Consider the following 20,023-nt stretch of genomic DNA (forward strand, 5'->3'; position numbering starts at 1 on the left):
CGTGCATAGCTCCAGACTTAACGAATTTCACTCCTGGGCATTTAGGAAGGTTTCTTAAACCCCCCACTACCTAACAATATTGCATACACGAGATATTTTAACATATGTTTGCTGCTGCTTGGATGGAAGAGCGAGCATATATGTAATATGTGTGCATATGTATATATTGCATGTATATTATATATTTATGTGTGTTGCACCCATGCCTATGTACACAGACATGTGTGTGTATGTACAGATACATGCATATAGTCTTAGTACAGAAATGTACTAGAAAGCACTTGAGAAATACCCCAGAGTGTGCCCTTCCCCAGCGAGCAGTCTCATCCAGGCACAAAGTATTTCATTCTTCCCCGTAATGAAGGTCTCCAGGTTTTCATGCTCACAGTTCTTGTCCCCCTTTGAAGGCTGTAATTGAAGTGCTGAAGGTATTGCCTGTAAGGCTTTCAGGTCTCTTTCTGGAGGTGGAAGGTCAGGGGCAATCATTAAAGCTGAACCTTCTTCTGACCCAGTCTAGGTACTGCCCAGCAGTAGAAGGTATTTGCTTATAAAAGTGACCAAAGGTGAAAGGACTACAGGTCATCAGAGATGGAACTGAATATGATGAAGCTCAGCTAGTTAGGAAAAAAAAATTCCAAACTTTGTGCGAAAAGACCAGAGGTCCCCTTCTGCAACTCCCAGAGGTCCTCTGCACAAAAAGGGAGGTGACGTCAGCTGTTACACAGCAAAACTCAAAATCTGTCAGGTCCCTGGGCTTTTTAAGACAAGATTTTGGCATAAAAACCTCACAATTAAATACAAAAAGGCAGAAATATTAAACGCATCCTTTTCAGATCATGATGCAAGAAAAACTATGTGTAATAAAAAGCCATGAAAAATAGACCAAAAATTAATTGGAAATTAAATAAAGAATGAATAGGTCAAACAACAAATTATAGAAACAATATTTTCATGCAAGAGAAGGACAATAATGAGACAACATACCAAAACGTATGTGGTCAAAGAAGTTCTTAGGGGAAATTTTATATCTTGGTACTTAAGTAGGATTTTGACCTTCGGGGACATGTGAAATGATGATGGCACACCGTAGGACTTGAACCAGTGGGTCAGAGAATTAGAGAATTGGAGAGCTAGAAGGGCGCTCCCCACAGTGATAGGGCAAGTTGGTAATTGAGCCAGAAGAGTTCAGAGCCACAGACATTGTTCTTTCTATATTGCTTTTAAGATTCTTGTTCTCGGGGCCTTAAGAAGCAGGCAGAGTCATCTCCTAAAATCTCAGTGATTCCTAACAGACAGCAGATGATTGAAATTTGTTTCTGGCAAGGTCTCTATCATAAGGGAATAGGCATGTGATGGCTTAAAGTGCGCAGTTTTCAACCCCAGCCCAGATTATCCTCAGGGCTTCAGAAGGCATCATTTTGCATTTGCATTTGAGCCCTTTACCATACCCAGGTGACCCGGATTTTCACCAAAGGGTCATTCTTTGGAAAAGGTATATATCCCTAGCCCATCTTGTAAGAGCTGCACAACTAATTGGATGAACAACACACCTAAGCGAATTTGCTATGCTGAACACGTGGAGAGCAGCAGAAGGCTCTTGCTTCATCCTGGAGAATCAGGACTCCAGGTAATCAGTTTATATCCTGAAGCATGAAATGATGATGTTGTTATAATCAGGGCATTGATGGGACTTCTTGCATCTGTCCAGGAAAACCATTTGGACTTGGAGTTTTTGTAGGAAATAAAGCTGCTGGTGGACTTTGTTCCCACATCTGACCCACTTTAAGAGGAGGGCAGGGAGGCACTTTGCAGCTGAAGGAAGGCCATCTGTGGCCTCTTAAGATCTGGTAATGGTCAGGAGGTCCTGTATGGACCATATTTAGAATATTCAGAGGCAGTATGGCATAGCAGATGGAGCTGGCCTTGAAGTGAGGAAGACCAGACTTCTAGTCTCACCTCTGATACACTGGCTATGTGACACAGAGTAAGTGATTTATAAATAATTAATTTGTAGAGAAGGTCCTCACCAGCAGCTCCCTCAACCAGGGCAAGCACAGGTCATTATCCCTGCCTTGAATATTCACTGACAAAGAAAAATATGAGAGACAATGTCATGAAAATCTCTAGATAAAATCTCATTTTTTTTCAATAATTCTAACCTCCTTTGCCAGTATATCAGAGCAGCGAGGACCCAGACAGAGAAGTCAGAATTTCATCTCTGTTCCCTTTTCCTCCTTTTTATTGGTCGAGGTATAGGGAACTAACCAAAAGGTGTGAAACAAGAAGGAGAAACTGAGTCAGGAGACCCAGACAGCTGGACAATCACTGATCCTCTGGAAAACATAGATGCTTCTAGACTGATGTGTCACACCTGGTGATGGAGGGCCCAAAGGAGAAGGATCCCTGCTTCTGTTTGTATCTTCTTTTATGCATCAGATCATTTAACTTTGATGAAAGGTCTTGAATCCTTTGGGATCATGAGGCACTCACTTTTTGTCAGACCACATTGTTACAAAGGGTCAGCTGTAAAAAGCCCTTGACCGGGATCTGGTTATGGTTTGAGAGGGAAGGAAGGAAGGGAGGGGGATGGGAGCTGCTACTGAGCCTGATTCCAGAGAGCAAGAATCAGGGGCTGGGAGGATTTGAGCCCCCCCTCCCACCCCCAAGCGGATGGTGGGCACTCACTCGAGCGGAGCTGACCGTGGTCGAAGTGACGTGGCTCCCAGAGGAGGAACCAGTGTCACTGTAAGACACCACAGAATAAGCATCCGTGCCAGTGCAGGATGGCTGCCGGGCCTTCATGGACTCAATCTCCCGTTTCAGCACCATGTTGTCAAAGCGATCGAGGTCATGGGGGGAGATCAGCCCCCTCACCTCAGAGAGAAGGGAAAACTGAGGAACAAAAGAATGCATTTAGCCAAGAGCTCCAGGAGAGGTTTTTTCCCCCCTTCTATAATCTTAAACTAAGTAATCTCTAATGGCCTCCTTCAATTTTAACTCCTTTTCACAAACCATAACATTTCTTGATTACTTTAGTAAAATAACTTGCTCAAGGTCAAATAGATTCATGGATATAGAATTGGATGAGATCACAAAGGCCATGGAGTCCAATCTTTTCATTTCATAGATGAGGAAACTGAGGCTCAGGGCCAAGGTGACTTGGCAAAGATTATGCCATGGTAGTAGGTATCAGTAGCAGGATTTGGATTCAGCTACTCTAGCTCCAGACTCAAGGAACTTTCATTTGTACCAGTGGAAAGAATTCTGAATCTAGTTAGAAGGATTAATTTCAAATTAAATCATGTCTTTGCTACACTCTGTCTGAGTGGTCTTTGGCAAGTCACTTTACCTAAGGCCTGGATTTCTTCATCAATAAAATAAAAGGATTGGACCAAATGAACTTGAAGATCTTTTCCACTTCTAATTCCTAGGACCCCATGACCATTTAGACCTATGTCAAGCTATTTCAGTTTGTGGGCAGTGGGAACTGCTACGTTCTGCCTCAGTCCTAGCTCTAACTTTTCACATGAGACTAACAATTACTATCTACATGACTAAGCAAATTTTATAATTTCTCCAGGCTTAATTTCTCACCTATAAAATGAGGAGTTTGGGCTAAATTACCTCCAAGGTCACTTCCAGTTCTGAATCCACAATCCCTATGAAACCCAAACCCAAATTCATGATTTCCAAAGATCTCTTCCTTAGCCCCCACACTAGTATAAACACTGTCCCCAAAATGGGACATTTGCTTGTACTGCCTGGCAAAGGTGTATCGATCTTAAGCATGTGTTTCTTAGACCTGGAGGACTCTGAATGTGTAACTGAGGCCTTGACAAAATAGAGAAGAAAGTGAAGATTCCAATGGGCATTCAAATCACTCCTTCCCATTCCCTGAATCCTGGCTGGAGGTGTCCAGAAATGGCCTGAACCAGCCACTGGCAACTGCCCTGGCCACATCACTGTACCTTGGCTTGGGTGTTGAGTAGCTCGAACAGAGCCATGATGAGGGCATCCACATGGATGTTATTTTCCTTGTACTCATCCAGGTAATAGCCCATGGTTGCTCTCTCCTGTTCATTCAGCAGATGCCGGGCTTGCTCCTCTAAGACGACCCGGGTCTGGTTGACCATGCTGCTCAGGGTAACCTGGGACCTGGCTGGCCCCTTGTAGAATCCCAGCTGAAAGACAAACGGGATCACAGAGAACAGAATTTACTCTGGAGTGAGAATCCACATCTCCCTGGCAGTATTAAAACTCATGTGTGAGACACGCTTCCATAAGCCAAAGGAGGGAATCTCCCTCAAACGCACCAGTCACAGCAAGCTTCCAAGAAAGGCACGACGGCACAGGGGAAAGAGGTGGGCTTGCCCTGGAGTTAGGAGACCTGGGTTCAAATCCCAGCCCTGGCAAGAACAAGTAATCAAGTACAGTAGAAGGACAAGGGATCCAGAAGCAGAGAACCTGGTTTAAATGCTGATTTTTTTTATACTGCTTAGATGTCAGACCTTGGGAAAGCTACAGAGGAAAAGACAGCAACTGCCACATAGGACAAGGCACCTAGATAGCTTCAAGGTGAGAGAACTGTCCAAGCTATTAATTTTCTTTCTTTCTCTGTGTGTGCATGTCTGTCTGTCTCCATCTGTTTGTGTTTGTCTGGGTCTATCTGTGTCTATATGTCTGCATCTTTCTATGTGTCTGTCTCTATCTCTATTTATCAGTCTCTCTTTGAGTATCTATTTATCTGTCTGTCTATATCTTTGTCTATTTGTCTATCTCTGTGTCTGTCTCTCTGTGTGTTTTTCTATGCATCTGTCTCTATCCCTCTCTACTTATCTGTCTCTCTTTGTGTATCTATTTGTCTGCGTCTATATCTCTGTCTATTTGTCTATCTCTTTCTGTGTCTGTCTCTGTGTCTATGTTTTTCTATGTGTCTTGTCTCTGTATCTCTGTTTGGTTATCTCTTTCTGTGTCTGTCTCTGACTGTTTGTCTGTGTTTATCTGTCTGTCCATCTCTCTCTCTCTATTTGCCTCTTTGTGCTTCTATCTCCATCTGTCTGTCTCAGCTCCAGATCAGCTTGCCTCTAAGAGGTGCCTGACCCAAACATGCCGTGTAAACAAGAGCTATATGAATCCTCAGGCTGCTCAAGGATAATCTGAGGATGGATTCAGTGGATTCATACAGTAGATCTGGGAATTCATTTATCAGGTAAGACATCTTTAAAAGGCCTGAAGTTTCTCAGTTGGAGAAAATGACAACAACCACTCCTAGTTTAACTGGGTCATGGACCTCGCAGATAAGCTGACATGGATTAGAAAGCTGGGAAGGGACTGGGAGGAAGGAAGTGATAGTCAGATGAACTGACAGGCAGAAGACCCAGACAGAGATATAAACAGAGAGACAGAAAGAGAGGGAGACACAGAGACAGATTCAGTGAAATTACAGAAAGAAAAGAGGAGGGAAGAGGGAAAGAGAGATAGAAGGTGATGGTGGGAAGGAGAGAGAGGTCAAGAGAGAGAGGAGGGGAAAAAGAGAGGAGAGGAAAAAGAGAAGGGAGACACTGACAGAAAAAGAAAGAAAAATGGAGACAGAGACACACAGAGAGAGACAGACAGAGACAGAGATAGACAGACAAACAGAAACTGAGAGAGATGGAAGGGAGAGAAAAGGAGAGGAAAAAGGAAAGGGAGAGGGAAAGACACAGAGAAAGAGACAGACACAGACAGACTGACAGAGGCAGAGACAGACAGAGACAAGAGACAGACAGAAATAGAGGAAACAGATGGAAAAGAGAGGAAAAAAGAAAGGGAGGAAGGGGGAGAGAGAGAGAGAAGCAGAAGAAGAGTGGCATGGAAAGCGATGAGAAGGAATCAAAAGCTCTGACTTTAGGATGTCTGTGAAACTCCTGCCAGCTTTGAGATCCTACAATCCTAAGGATTAGACTCGAGTAGAAAGGTTTTTCCAATTTTAACATCTCAGGAAAGGAAACAGAGCACAAGGGAAACAGGTAGAATTTGTCCTTATTTGGGAAACTTGGGTTCAAATCCAGGCTTGGGCAGTTAGAGGCAATTGTGATACAGTAGAATGGAGCTAGAACTAGAGGCCCCGGGTTTGCATCCTGTATCCATGTAGCACATATGGATACTTTGATTCTCAGAGACTGGTTTCCCTCATCTGTTGCATGAGGGGAATAAGGGAAGAGTGAAATAGCATTTATACACAACCTAAGTGCCAGGCACTGTGCTAAATTCTTTTACAGAGATTATCTCCTTCAATCCTAGTGAGAGATCTGCATAAAGCATTTGGATTATAGGACCTCTATAAGGTCCCTTTCAGCTAAATCCTGTCTATATGTATGAGCTCAGTCACTATGGTTCTCATTTCCTCATCTGTAAAATGGAAATAATACTATCTTCAACCACATGTAAATATAAGTTAAATCTTCTATGATTCTATTGTCTGTCCTGTATTGAAATCATCTAAACCTGCCGGCATTGCTATAATCACCTGCTCTCTAATCACCTCTTTTCTCTCTTCTCTTTCTCTCTGTAACTCTCTGTCTCTGCGTCTTGTTTGTCTGTCTCTCCTCTCTTTCTTCTCTTTGTCTCTCTGTCTGTTTTTGTCTCTCTCTGTCTCTGTCTCTTCCCCCCCCCTTCTTTTTTTTCTCTCTCCCCTCTAAATTTGCTCAGTTTTTGCTTCAATTTAAGGAAAGGGCTGGTGTCTACTAAGAAGTGAGCTCCCATAAATAGTTTCTATTTTAACCAAAAGATCTAATAATAATAGTTGTAGTAATAGTAACTTCCATTTATGTAAAACTTTGTTTGCAAAGTACTTTACATGTTGTCTTAATCCTCACAATAACTCTGTGAGATAGGTGCTATTTTTGCTTCCATTTATAAAGGAGAAAACTGAGGCTGAGAAAAGTTAAATGACAGCATTTAAAGTTTGCAAATCAGCCAATAGCCTGATGCCTGTCAATGGAACAAATGGCAGTAAGATGTTTTGCCAAAGGGAGAGCTTGAATTTGTTTACAAATATTTCATTTTATTCTCACAACAACCCTGGGTGTGGCTACTATTGCAATTTTATAGATGAGGAAACTGAGGCAGATAGAAATAAATGACTTGTCCAGGATGGCAAAGCTAATAAGTGTCTCTCCACTGTGTGACCTGAAATAATGAAGTAGAAAGATGTGAGGCAGAATCTCAGAGTTCTGAGGCTGCCTACTCCTACTAAAAGTAAGATGGCTTTGGGGGCTCCAACAGACTTGACATTTGGTACTCCTGAAATCATACGTGGTCTTCTGTTACAAGTTCTAAATACCTTGTGTTAAATCATACCTTTTCTCCAGACCTCTGACCTGTGCTCTGATAAACTGGTTCCCATGAGAAGATATAGGACAAGTTCCATACCCTTGTTCTCATTCTCTCTGTTCAATTCAATTCCACACTTATCATGTACCTACTCTGTAAATCCCAATGCAGGCATTGAGCAGACAAAGCTAAAAATGAGTTCCTGCTCTTGAAGACTATAAACTGTTCTCTAATGGAATGTAACTGAGGTGAGATGGCAGGGCATAAAAATAGCAGAGGCTACCATTTACATAGCATGTTATAGTTTACAAAACACTTGACTTATCTTGTCTGATTCTCATAAAGACGGTGAAATATTATCCCCATTATAGAGATGTGGAAACTGAGGTAGATAGAAGCAATGCGACTTGCCTGGGAACAAATTTAGTTAAATATCTGAATTCAGGTCTTCCTGACTTTAAATCCAATGCTTTAATTGTTGCACCAAGGAGGGCTGGCCCCGGAATTATAAAGACCCAAGCTAAAGTCCTTCTTTTGGTATATGTGACCATGGACAAACCATTTTTCCTCTTAATGTCCTCAGGCACTGTCTTGCACTTTAAGTGACACAGAAGGTGCTAGTCTGCTTTGGAGAAGTTCATCATTGGAAGTTCCCAATACCAGTGAAATCATAGGTCTAGTTTTTTGTGTTGTTTTGAATGGTTGTCCATAAAGAAGTGTGATATGAGGCAGAATGTGAAAGGGTCCGAGGAAGAATTTGGACAAATGATGATGAGAAACATAAGCACAGTGGATCCCATTCAGTTAGGAAGGTCCTTGAAGGCTTTATGGAGGATGTGGGACCTGAACTGGAGCTTGAAGTAAGGGAAGAAATTCACCAAGCAAAGGCCAGAGAAAGTGCTTTCCGAGTTATGTGTGTGTGGGGAAACAGGCTGCATAAATACAAGAAAATGGCGCAGGCACAATGAGCCTGGTAAACAGTCATTGGCGGTCCTGCCTGGCTGGAAACTCAGTGTATGAAGTCAGGTCCGTTCTGGCTCAGCTCACTGGATAGTCATGGGACTCAGAGCAACAAGGTCACTCCCACTTTTGTATCCAGAACCTTAAGAACAGAAATGTTGGCCTGAGGCAGACTGTGAGAAGCCTTGTGTGCTGAACTAAGCAACATGTGTCCTGTAAGCACTGAGAAAGGAACAGCTGGTGGTGTTTGGGGAGGGTGAATGACTTATCACCTGTGGTCCATTCAGTCTTGGGCCGAGCAGTACTTGGGGATCATAGTATAAAAGGTCCCAAGCACTCTTCCTTTGGTAAGTACGGATATGAATCTATAAAAGTTATAAGGAAGATTAAGCAATTATTCTTGGCTAGATAGGAAGTTTCCAATTAAATAAATACTGATTTGTTCTTGAATCGATGTTACTCTTCTTGACTCAAAGCAGGAGACCGAATATCCACTTTTCAAGTCCTGTTGATTCTCTAAGACATTTTCTGCATTGGTCTCCTCTGCTCCCATGGCAAGCATCCTTGTTTGCTTTGTACCACCTCTCACCTGGACTGTGATAGTATCCTGCTACCTCTGCTCACTGCCTTCATTTTCTTATCTCTAACACATCCTCTGCCCAGCTTCCAGAATAATCTTCCTAGGGCCCAGCTGTGACTATGTCACTAACCTTCTCAGAAACCTCTTTCTCTGTCTCTCTGTCCCTCTCTGTCTCTGTATGTGTTTCGTTCTCTGTCTCTGTCTCTCTCTGTCTCTCTCTCTCTCTCTCTGTTTCTCTCTCTCTCTCTCTGTCTCTGTCTCTCAGTTTTCCACTTATTATACTTGTATTACCATGAATTATCCTTATCTATATAAAGGCCAAACATGTACTCTTTCTTCCAAGCAGATTGCAAACCCTTTGAAGGAAGGGATTTTTTTTTTTTATTTTGATAGTATTTTCTTCATCCATCCTATTGGTCCAGTTCCTGTCCTAATATGCCCAGCCCCTGGAACTGTGCCTCACACATAGCAAATTTAATAGATTTTGTTAAATTAAATTGAATCGTATTCTCTTGCCATCTCGCCAAACTGGCTCTTTACTTATCCCGGAAATCGTGGTGCCAGATCCAGAGGCCTGACATGAGCTGTCCAGGACCAGCACCCCTCTCTACCCTCAGGCTCAGCCTTGGGGAATACGAGTCTCCCCAAGGTGAGGGGCTGTCCAGAGAATTCTCTGAGCTACCACTTTTCAAGAACTGACAGTTTGGTTTTCAGGCTTAAGGGATTCAAATGCTGCAAGGAGAAGGGAAAGAAAACGACCAATCAGCCAACAGCCTAATGCCTGTTAACAGAACAAATGGCAGCAAGAGACATTTTGCCAAAAGGAGAGCTTGAGTTTGTTATCAGCCACAGCCACCTGTGTAACCTCCCAAATCATTTTTTCTTAAAAGTAAAGGGGGAGAAGAGAGATGGGCACCTCAGGCTGCAGAGAATTGAAAGGAACACTAATAAAATTAACAAAGGATCCAGTCCCTTTGGCAAAGGCTCCCTACTGGGCTTTGGCTATGCCTGGAGTGCCAGTGCAGACTATCTATCCCTGGCTAATCACTACCTGGGAGATGGTCACATGAGGTCTCCATCTCTATACAGGCAACTGCTCCATGACTGCCCATTGGCCCATTTTTTAATCCCAGAAAGGCTTCCCCTTAATATGAAGCAGCCTCAGAGCCACAAAATCATAAGTAAGATTCATCATTCTCCCTTAAACATACATACACACATCCCAGCTGAAAAGGACACAAGAAATCATTCAGTCCATCTCTCTTCCTTTTACAAAATAATGAAGTTGAAGCCCAGAGACCGATCATCACATGTGAAGTGCCTTCTGGATGGAATCTTAAGCTGCTGTCCCAGAACCAATATTCTGACTCAGAAAAGAACCTTTTTCCCTTTCCCATGCATAGCTAGCTACTATCCTGATTCTCTTTGTCTCTCTGTGTCTCTCTCTCTTTCTGTCTCTCTGTCTCTCTCTCTGTCTCTGTGTTTTTCTCTGTCGCTGTCTCTGTCTCTCTCTGTCTCCTTGTCTCTGTGTGTGTGTGTTTCTCTCTGTCTCTGTCTTTCTATCTCTGTCTCTCTTTCCGTCTCTGTCTCTGTGTGTGTATTTCTCTGTCTCTGTGTCTCTTTATCTCTCTCTCTGTGTCTCTCTTTCTGTCTCTATGTCTCTCTGTGTTTTTCTCTCTGTCTTTGTCTCTTTCTATGTTTCTCTGTCTCTCTCTGTCTCTGTCTGTGTGTTTTTCTCTGTCTGTCGCTGTCTTTGTCTCTCTGTCTCTCTCTGTCTCTCTGTGTGTGTCTTTTTCTTTCTGTCTCTGTCTATCTCGGCCTCTGTCTCTGTGTGTGTCTCTCTCTGTGTTTTTCTCTGTCTCTGTGTGTGTCTCTCTCTGTCTGTGTTTTTCTCTGTCTCTGTCTCTGTGTGTGTTTCTCTCTCTCTCTCTCTCTCTCTCTCTCTCTTTCACACACACACACACACACACACACACACACACACACACACACACACACACACAAGAACCTTTCCCTTTTTCTATGCATATATAATTGCTGCTCCAGCCCCAATATCCTGCTCCCTAGAATAAAAGGCTTTTCCTCATGCATATGCTATCTGAGACAGAACTAATCACAGGGATTTTTTCCATGCCCTTCTTATCTAAGGTTGTCCAATTACATCTGAGGTTACCTAATTTCCATGCTTTGCCCAGTTCAGTTCTTTCTTAATTTTCCTTCCCAATAAAATCCCTTGCCTTACTCTGATGGGTTACTTCTCTCCTTTAAGGAGGAGGCCACAGGGAACGTCACTCTAATAAATGTCTTTACTTGTTCTGGAGATGCCTGAGTCTTAATTCTCTAGAGACAACATGTGCCCGGACCCCCAACATTTTTGGCATATCCTAACAATTCCTTCCCTTCCTGAAATTAAGTGGTGTTTATTTTGTACATATTTTTTGCATTAACTTATCTGTTTACAAGTTTCCACTCTGTAGAAAGTAACTTCCTTGAGGGCAGGAGGGTCTGCTCCATTTTTGTCTTTGCATCTTTGGCACCTGGCACATAGTAGGTACATAATAAATTTCACCGAATGAATGAAAGTGATTTGTCCAAAGTTATAAAGGTAATTAGGGTCAAAACTGAAGTAACAATAATTTAGATCTATACAAAGCACTTTCCTTAAAAACAATTTTGTGAGATTAGTATTAATGTCCTCATTTTATAGATAAGAAAACTGAACCCCAGAGACATTAAATCACTTAACCATAACCAAACAGCAACTGAATGTCAAAAACAGATACACATCCAGGTCTTCTGATCCCTTTCCATTGAACACATTGGCCTGACCTTCTGGACTACCTCTCCATTCTATATTAAAAAAACAACTGGCACTTATTTTATGATCCTCATTTTAACAATAATTCAACACTTATTGAGTGCCTGTTGGGTTTAAACCCCTAGTTTGGGGGATAGGGCAAGAATGGTACTAAGATAAATAGAAAAAAATATATTAAATCTTTGACCCCAAGGAATGAACAATATAATCAAAGGGGCATGACATGGACACAAATAAGTATGAGATTATAGATTATGATAGGAATAAAGAGAGCTAGGCAAAGTGTTATAATGGAGAAAACATTTTAGCTAAAAAAAAAGTCAGGCAAGGCTTCATGGAGGAAGTGATATCTGAGCTAGATTTTGAAGAAAGAGAAGGTGAGATGGTGATGATGATGTTAATGATGAACAGATAGAAATGAGGAAAGAGTATATTCCAGGCATGAGGTTTGGCCTACACACACAAATGGAGACAAAAACATGGCAAGGCAAGCTTAGGGAACAGCTGGTAATCTATTTCAACTTGGATAACGAGCCTATAAAGGTGAATTAAATCTATGAAATAAAGATGGAACGGTAGGATGAAATTAGAATGAAGAGGATCTTCAAAACCAGGCTGTGAGATCTGTACTTTCTCGTAAAGGTAATAGATGTTATGCCTCAGTTTCCCTGAATTATTATGCACTGAATAAAATTATTATGGTCCCCTCCCCCTTCTTGGTCATTAGGACTGAGAGAATTAAAATCTCAAAGCTCTGACCATTTTGACTAAAATTATGATCCTTCCTTAGAATTATGACTTGTCTCCCAACCAGTATTCCTTGCCCCTTCCTTATCTGCCTTACTCAGGCCATATATCCTGTGTAGCTAAAAGAACAAATAAAAAGTCTGTGCCTTAATTGCTAGGGGTTGGACATCTTTTGGACATGAACCCTGTCTGACCAACTAGCCCAAATTTTCCACTATTAAAATATTAAAAACTAATCTCTGTCTTGCCTCAGTTTCTCCGCCATTACATAGGGAGCCACCAAATATCTTTCAGTAGGGGAGTGACACGGTCAAACCTGTGCATTAAGAAGGTGTTTGGGGGAGTTGTGTGAGGGATAGTTGAGAAGGGAGAGAATATTCAAAGAAGCAAGTGAGGATTCAGGAACTGCAAACTCCTATTCAGCTAAGGTCAAATATAGTCATATTAAGCCAAACATAATTAGGAAGATGAGTCTGCGACTGTAATAGAAATTATATAGTCTTCATTACAGAGCCAAACAGAAATGCGTTTCAGATTATCTATAGTTTGGGATTAATCCTGGTTTTTCAATTATCCATACCATTAATCATTCCTCTAGAGGCATAGATAATTGAAAGTTGACTAACAGGAACTCAGGACAAAGAGGTGATAGACTCAAAATGCAAAATGAGATAGATGTTTTTGGATTGCTTAACTGTGCATATTTGTTGCTAGGGTTTTGATTTTCTTTTTTCTGTCTCAATATGTGCATGAGAGGGGGAAGAAAAAAAGTGCTTGCTAATTTAAAAAATCAATTTAAAAGAAAAAAAGACTGGACTAGCTTAAATTCTTACTAAACTAAAGTTCTTTGGGGAAAAAATGTTCAGAGTACTGGCATACAGATGTTACAAAATTAAGAGAGACATTCTTTCCAGAATTGCAAAAATCCCACAGATATTAGCTAGAGACAAGCCAGCATCCTAGCAGGGAGGAAGCATGAGGGTAAAAATTACTAAATGGTATTTCTGGCCCAGACCTTATAATTCTGATATGACTTGGGCAATTGGGATTTGCTTTATTTCTTTGAGGCTGGGTGACTTGGAAGTTGACCTTGAAGTTCAGGCCACTTCTCAGTCCATGAAGAACGCCTTCTACAGACATTTACAAACTCTGGGTAAGATTACTGGCACACACCCAGGCCTAGGTATTAACTTGGCAGAAAGAAGCAATAAAAGAAATAGAGCAAGAAAGGACTGAAATAAAGATGAGCGAGAGGGAAGAAAAAGCTGGAGGGGAGGAGAAAACACAGACTGGTAGTGTTTTAGGGAATCTATCTATAGCACCTCAGTTTATTACCCATTTTAATGGATTCGGAGCATCAGCTACCTTTGCACAGACCCCAGCACTTTTTAAAAAATTTTAGATCCAGATAATCAAACTGTTCCTATTACAGACAAAATTAAAGATGGCTTCCCCAAACCTGTCAGTCCTGCTCTGTCTACTTTGAGATGGCTTCGTGTTGTTCACATATTGGTTTTGATAAGACAACACTAGGTATCAATGTTAAATTAAGTGAGCTGGCTGATGTCACTGCTTGCTTATAGGCTTGTATTTTTTTTCTTTTTCAAAAATAATTTATTTCTTTTTTAAATTTAAAATTTAAATTTAATTAAAAAAACATTTTGAGCTCCAAATTCTCTCCCTCTTTCCAAAACTTGCCCCACTTGGAGGAAGGTAAACAATATGAACTCAATTAGACATATGAAGTCAAGCAAAACATTTATATATTAAGCATGTTGAAAAATAGAGCAAGAAAAATTAAGGTAAAAAAAATGTGCTTCAATCTATACTCAGAGTGCATTAGTTTTCTATTTGGGAATAAATAGCATTTTTCAGCATAAGGAATTTAAATTGTCTTGGTTCATGGTACTCATCAAAGTACCAAGTCTTTCATAGATGCATCTTTCCAATCTTTACAATATTACTGTTAACCTGTACAATGTTCTCTTGGTTTTTCTCATTTCTCTGTTGTTCAGTCATTGTAGTCATGTCCAATGTGACCCCATTTAGAGTTTTTGTCTCACTCTGCATTAATATGTCTCCTTATATTTTTCTGAAATAACTCCCCTGCCTTGTCATTTCTTATAGCACAATAACCTTCATCACAATGATATATCATGACTTGTTCAGCCTTTCCCAATGGATGGGCATCCCCTCAGTTTCCAGTTCTTGACTACCACAAAAAAAAAAAAGCTGCTCTAAATAGTTTTGTCCATATAGGTCCTTTTCTTCTTACAAGCTTCTAGATAGCAAATTCAAATATCAGAATGGCTAAACACATCTTCCAAACTTAAAGAGAATGAGAAGAGCCCTGGCCCATGGTATATGTCACTTACTTCTGGGAACCTCAACTTCTTTTTCTATAAAATAGGTTTCATAATGCCTGCCCTGATTATCTCAGAGGCCTGCCATAAAGATCAAATGAGATAATTTATGTAAAATGTTCTGTAATTGTAAAGCATTACTTAAGGATTAGCAGTGATTATACTTTTCTACTCTCTAAAATGGGGCTAATAATACTGATGCTACTTATCTTACAGGGATGTCATGAGGAAAATACTTTGTAAATCGTAGGTACTAAGGAAATGTGAGTTATTATTATCACAAAAAATGAACAAAGAAATGAAAACTTCTCTACTTCCTTCAGAACTTCAACTGTTCCTGCTTCTGGACAGCTCTAATTGGTAGGAAGTTTTTCAACACATGTGGTCAAAATCTATCATTGTAATTTCTACCCACAGCTTTAAATTCTGCCCCCTGGGACTTAAGTGTCCCTTGGTATGATTTATTCAATTCAATTATCATTTACTGAGTTTCTAAAGTAGGAAGAACACTGTGTTAGCACTGTGGGAAATCCAAAGCTTAGATAAGGAACAATTTCTGCCTTCATGAAGCTAAAAAATTTAGTTGGGGGACATATAGCATATACACAAAATGATGCATGCTAAGCACATTAGCAAGGTCTACAGGAGAAAAAAAAAGGGAATACATAGGAGATTTCCTTGAACTCTAAGCCTCTTCAGAATTTGGCAGGATCTAAAAAAAAAAAAAAACAATGTTCCATAGATGTGGGATCTGAGAAGGTAGGGTGACTTCAGCGTCAGAATGAGGCATCAAGATTTCAGAGGTAGGAAAAAAACAAACAAAAAACCCTCTATAACAAAATGAAGCAGGATTACATATGTCTACATTTCAACATCTCAAGCCAAAACTCATTTTTGTTCCTCCTTCAAAAACAAGTATCTCCTTCTTCTTCCAAATATTCAAATAGCACAACTTTCCCCAGAGATTAACTTGAGAAACATATTCCTTTGGATCTCAAAGATCTCAAAGGCACTTTCTTCCTGTTTGTTTGTTTGTTTGTTTGTTTCTTTTTGTTTAGATAGAGATATATAGATAGATAAATATAATTTTCCCCAGTTACATGTAAAATAATTTTACATGTGTTTTTAAAACTTTAAGTTCCAGATTCTCTCCCTCTCTACCCCACCCCCATTGAGAAGGCATATGTAAAATTGTGTAAAACATTTTCATAAAAGTAATGATGGGGAAGAAAACATAGTTCTCTTCTCCCCCCAAAAAACCCAACATCTTAAAAAATAAAGTTTAAAAAAAAGTATGTCAGTTGATAAATGGTCAAAAGATATGAACAGACAATTTTCAGATAAAGAAATTGAAACAATTTGTAGCCACATGAAAAGGTGTTCCAAATAACTACTGATCAGAGAAATGCAAATTAAGACAATTCTGAGATACCACTACACACCTCTCAGATTGGCTAAGATGACAGGAAAAAATAATGACGAGTGTTGGAGGGGATGTGGGAAAACTGGGACACTGATGCATTGTTGGTGGAATTGTGAACGGATCCAACCATTCTGGAGAGCAGTTTGGAACTGTGCTCAAAAAGTTATCAAACTGTGCATACCCTTTGATCCAGCAGTGTTTCTACTGGGCTTATACCCCAAAGACATTAAAGGAAGGAAAGGGACCTGTATGTGCAAGAATGTTTGTGGCATCCTTTTTTTGTAGTAACAAGAAACTGGAAACTGAGTGGATGCCCATCAACTGGAGAATGGCTGAGTATATGAATGTTATGGAATATTATTGTTCTGTAAGAAACAATCAGCAAGATGATTTCAGAGAGTCTTGGAGAGACCTGCATGAATTGATATTAAGTGAAATGAGCAGAACCAGGAGATCATTATACACGGCAACAACAAAACTATACGATGATCAATTCTGATGGACGTGGCTCTCCAATAATGAGATGATTCAGGCCAGTTCCACTTGCTCAGTGATGAAGAGAGCCATCTACACCCAGAGAGAGGATTGTGGGAACTGAATGTATACCACAACATAGCATTCTTACTCTCTCTGTTGTTGTTTGCTTGCATTTTGTTTTCTTTTGCAGTTTTTTTCTCTTCCTTCTTGATCTGATTTTTCTTGTGCAGCAAGATAACTGTATAAATATGTATACATATATTGGATTTAACATATATTTTAACATATTTAATGTATTGGACTACCTGCCATCTAGGGAGGAGGGTAGGGGGAAGGAGGGGAAAATTTGGAACAGAAGGTTTTGCAAGGGTCAATGTTGAAAAATTACCCATACATATCTTTTGTGAATAAAAAGCTTTAATTTAAAAAAAATTAAAAGTATGTTTCAATCTGTATTTAGAGACAATCAGTTCTTTCTCTGGATATAGAAAACATTTTTAATCAGAAGTCCTTCAGAGTAATCTTGGATCATTGTATTGCTGAGAATAGAAAAGTCATTCACAGCTGATCATCATAGGGGAACTTTCAAGAGCCTCATTAACCAGCCCCCCAGAAAGAAAAGCTCAGGAATAATAAGGTGAAGAATAGCTTGATAATCCAATAAATGTCTTAAGACAAAGAGTCACAGAAATGGCTGGATCTGATTTCTTATCTATTGTTACCCAGGGTGTATAAAAAGGTTATGAAAAGAAAATAATCAACCAATTAAGAGATGATAAGAATAAATCATCTTCTGTTACTTTTGGGTCAGGATTAAATATCTGTTAAAGAAAAGACTTTTTTTTTTTTGGTGTTCAAATCTTCAGAAGATTAAGAACTTTTTACCTTTGCTGTTGCTTCTCCTGTGAGATCCCCAGGTATCCTGCAAACAAAGATAACAATTCTCAGCATCTTCTAAATAGTTCAAAGTGGTCTGACCAGAAAAAAATTGTAGGTTTTTTTTTTTTTTGGAGGATTCAGAAAAAGTTTCTACTTCAAGGGAAAGTGAATTTCTTTTGGTTTCCAGGAAATAAGTCCCTGAGATACTGGGCCTGGATAATTAGGCTTTTAGTCTTGAAGGTTACTCAATTGTAGGCTACTGGGGACTCAATGAATTATCTAGCATTTATTCAAAATCTGCTACATACCATGCACTGCATTAGGCATTGAAGCATCAAAGAAAAGAATTAAATCATCCCTGCCCTCAAGAAGATTACATTCCATCAGCTAGGAATAGGAGTCTGATAAATTTCAGCATATATAATGAAGGCTCTTATGATTTGAATCAAGCCAGAAAATGACTATTGATAATAAATTAATATCTTTGAGATTTACAGAAGGTTTTAAAGATATTGTTTCAATTAATCTTTATAAGTTGACATTAATTCATCAATACACTTATTAAGTGATTATTGTGTACTTGGCACTGTGCTAAATGCTGAGGATGCAAAAAGAACTAGAGTCATTTTGTATCTGGAGAAACAGGATCAGAAAAGAAGTACCAGGGAATTGGAGAAGATAGTCATCATTAATTATTACCAGATTTAGAGTACGGACCAAAAATGAATATCTAGTCCAAATCTCTCATTTTACAAATGAAAAAATTGAGCTCCATGACTTGTCCATATTATCTTAGGTAATAAATAATAGTGTTAGGATTCTATTTTCAGAATCAATATGCTCCAAATTTGAGCATAATGTCCCATTCTCCTAAAGGGCTTGCCTGACATAGGCAGTGACCAACTAGAGACTCATAGTCTTCCGAAAGCAGGATTCAATGTATAGGAATTGTGAGAACTGGAATTACTTTCTAGAAATGGTTCTGTGGGCAAGAGAGCACCAGTAACAGACCCTGATGAGTTCACCAACGTTTCTTCAATCCGGGAGCTGGCAATCCATTTGGTCTCATCCACAGTGGTTCGGGCATGGGGCAGCCTCCCCACATCCTTCACTGTCATGATGAGATGCTTTGATGATTTCAGCAGCTTGACAGCTTCATCATGGGGAATGTTCAAGAAACTCCTCCCGTTGACTTCCAGAATCTGGTCCCCGACCTGAAGGTGTCAAGACCAAGAAGTGACATAAGAATGAAAACAGAAAGGGATGGAATAGACTTCCAAATTATTACAAAGAACTGAGACCTGATGACAAAACAAAGGAATGATCATCCATGTAGGGGATGTCCTGGAAAGGCAGCCTCCCAGGATACAGGGCTTTACACAGAGTGAAAAGTTTGTTAAACTTAAGTTGAAATGATATTTCTCTGTCCCAGAAGGTTTAACCCACTGTCATATAGCTTTCTTTTCAATACATCATAGAAGTCAAGTTGGAAGAAATCTCAGGGGGAACTAACACCAAAGAGGTTGAATGATTTATCCAGTATTAGTAGGTGCTGAGATTTGATTAAATTATTCTGCCTCTAAAACTAAGTGATTACTCCTGTTCTTTCCTAGGATTCTTTCCTTTTCTAGGCCCATGTGAGATTAGGATATGGCTCATGATTTTTCCCCAATTCTCCTGACCTTAAAGCTAGACTTAGTCTTTCTCAAGTTTTCTGAAGTTGAAACATCTCCCTCTGTGTATGTATATTTATGCAAGTGTATGTATTTGTGTCTGTGGAGAATGTTTATGCATGTGTGTGTGTGTATGTCTGTGTGCTGGTAAAAAAAAATAATACACAAGACACATTTGTATAGTACTTTAACATCTACAAAGGGCTTTCCTCACAACAACCCAGGGTGGTAGATAGTATAACCATTATTATTTCCACTTTAGAGATGAGAAAATTGTTGTTGAAGGAGGTAAATTATCCTTTTCCAGGACTAGTTACTAAGTTGTCTGTCAGGATTAAAACTTTGGTTCATCATACAATACAATGTTACACAAAATTTTAAAAGATTTCAGGGATAGAGGAAAATGCCTGTTTCTCCCATCATTAAAATAAATACTACAAATGAACCTATCATTTTTCTCCTTCCTCCGCCTTACAAAAGCCACCATTTCACATGCCTTTCCTTATAAAACTTGTAGATCCCACTCACTTCTCTGTCCTCAGCAGGTCTTGACAAAGTTACCAGTGACCTTTTAACTGCTAAACCCAGAAGTCTTTCCTCAGGCATTCTGCTTTTTGACTCCTTTGAAGCAGGACATTGCTGGCTACCCCCTCCTCCTGGGAACTGTCTCCTCCATGAGTTTTCATGTCGCTTTTCCTGTGGGTCTCCCACCAGTATGACCATTTCTTCTGTCTCCTTGGATGGACCATCATCTAAGTCCTGCCTATTTTGTATGGTTCTGCCTCAAGA

At 39.9% G+C, this 20,023-nt stretch overlaps 1 protein-coding gene across 10 annotated transcripts in view; it reads right to left on the reverse strand.

Annotated features, from left to right (window-relative positions):
- WHRN (whirlin) overlaps positions 1-20,023 on the reverse strand; it is a 123,808-nt gene that overhangs the window by 23,825 nt on the left and 79,960 nt on the right. For 8 of the 10 annotated variants that reach the window (XM_051979479.1, XM_051979477.1, XM_051979473.1 and 5 more), the window contains exons 4-7: positions 18,573-18,775; positions 17,568-17,604; positions 3,969-4,181; positions 2,686-2,892 (exon numbers count right to left, since the gene is read on the reverse strand). In XM_051979479.1, coding sequence (XP_051835439.1) covers positions 2,686-2,892; positions 3,969-4,181; positions 17,568-17,604; positions 18,573-18,775 — 660 coding nt within the window. The remainder of the gene's footprint in view (positions 1-2,685; positions 2,893-3,968; positions 4,182-17,567; positions 17,605-18,572; positions 18,776-20,023) is intronic. The other 2 variants (XM_051979481.1, XM_051979480.1) reach the window with 1 other exon arrangement.

Source organism: Antechinus flavipes, chromosome 2 (assembly GCF_016432865.1).
Source record: "Antechinus flavipes isolate AdamAnt ecotype Samford, QLD, Australia chromosome 2, AdamAnt_v2, whole genome shotgun sequence".
NCBI lineage: Eukaryota > Metazoa > Chordata > Mammalia > Dasyuromorphia > Dasyuridae > Antechinus > Antechinus flavipes.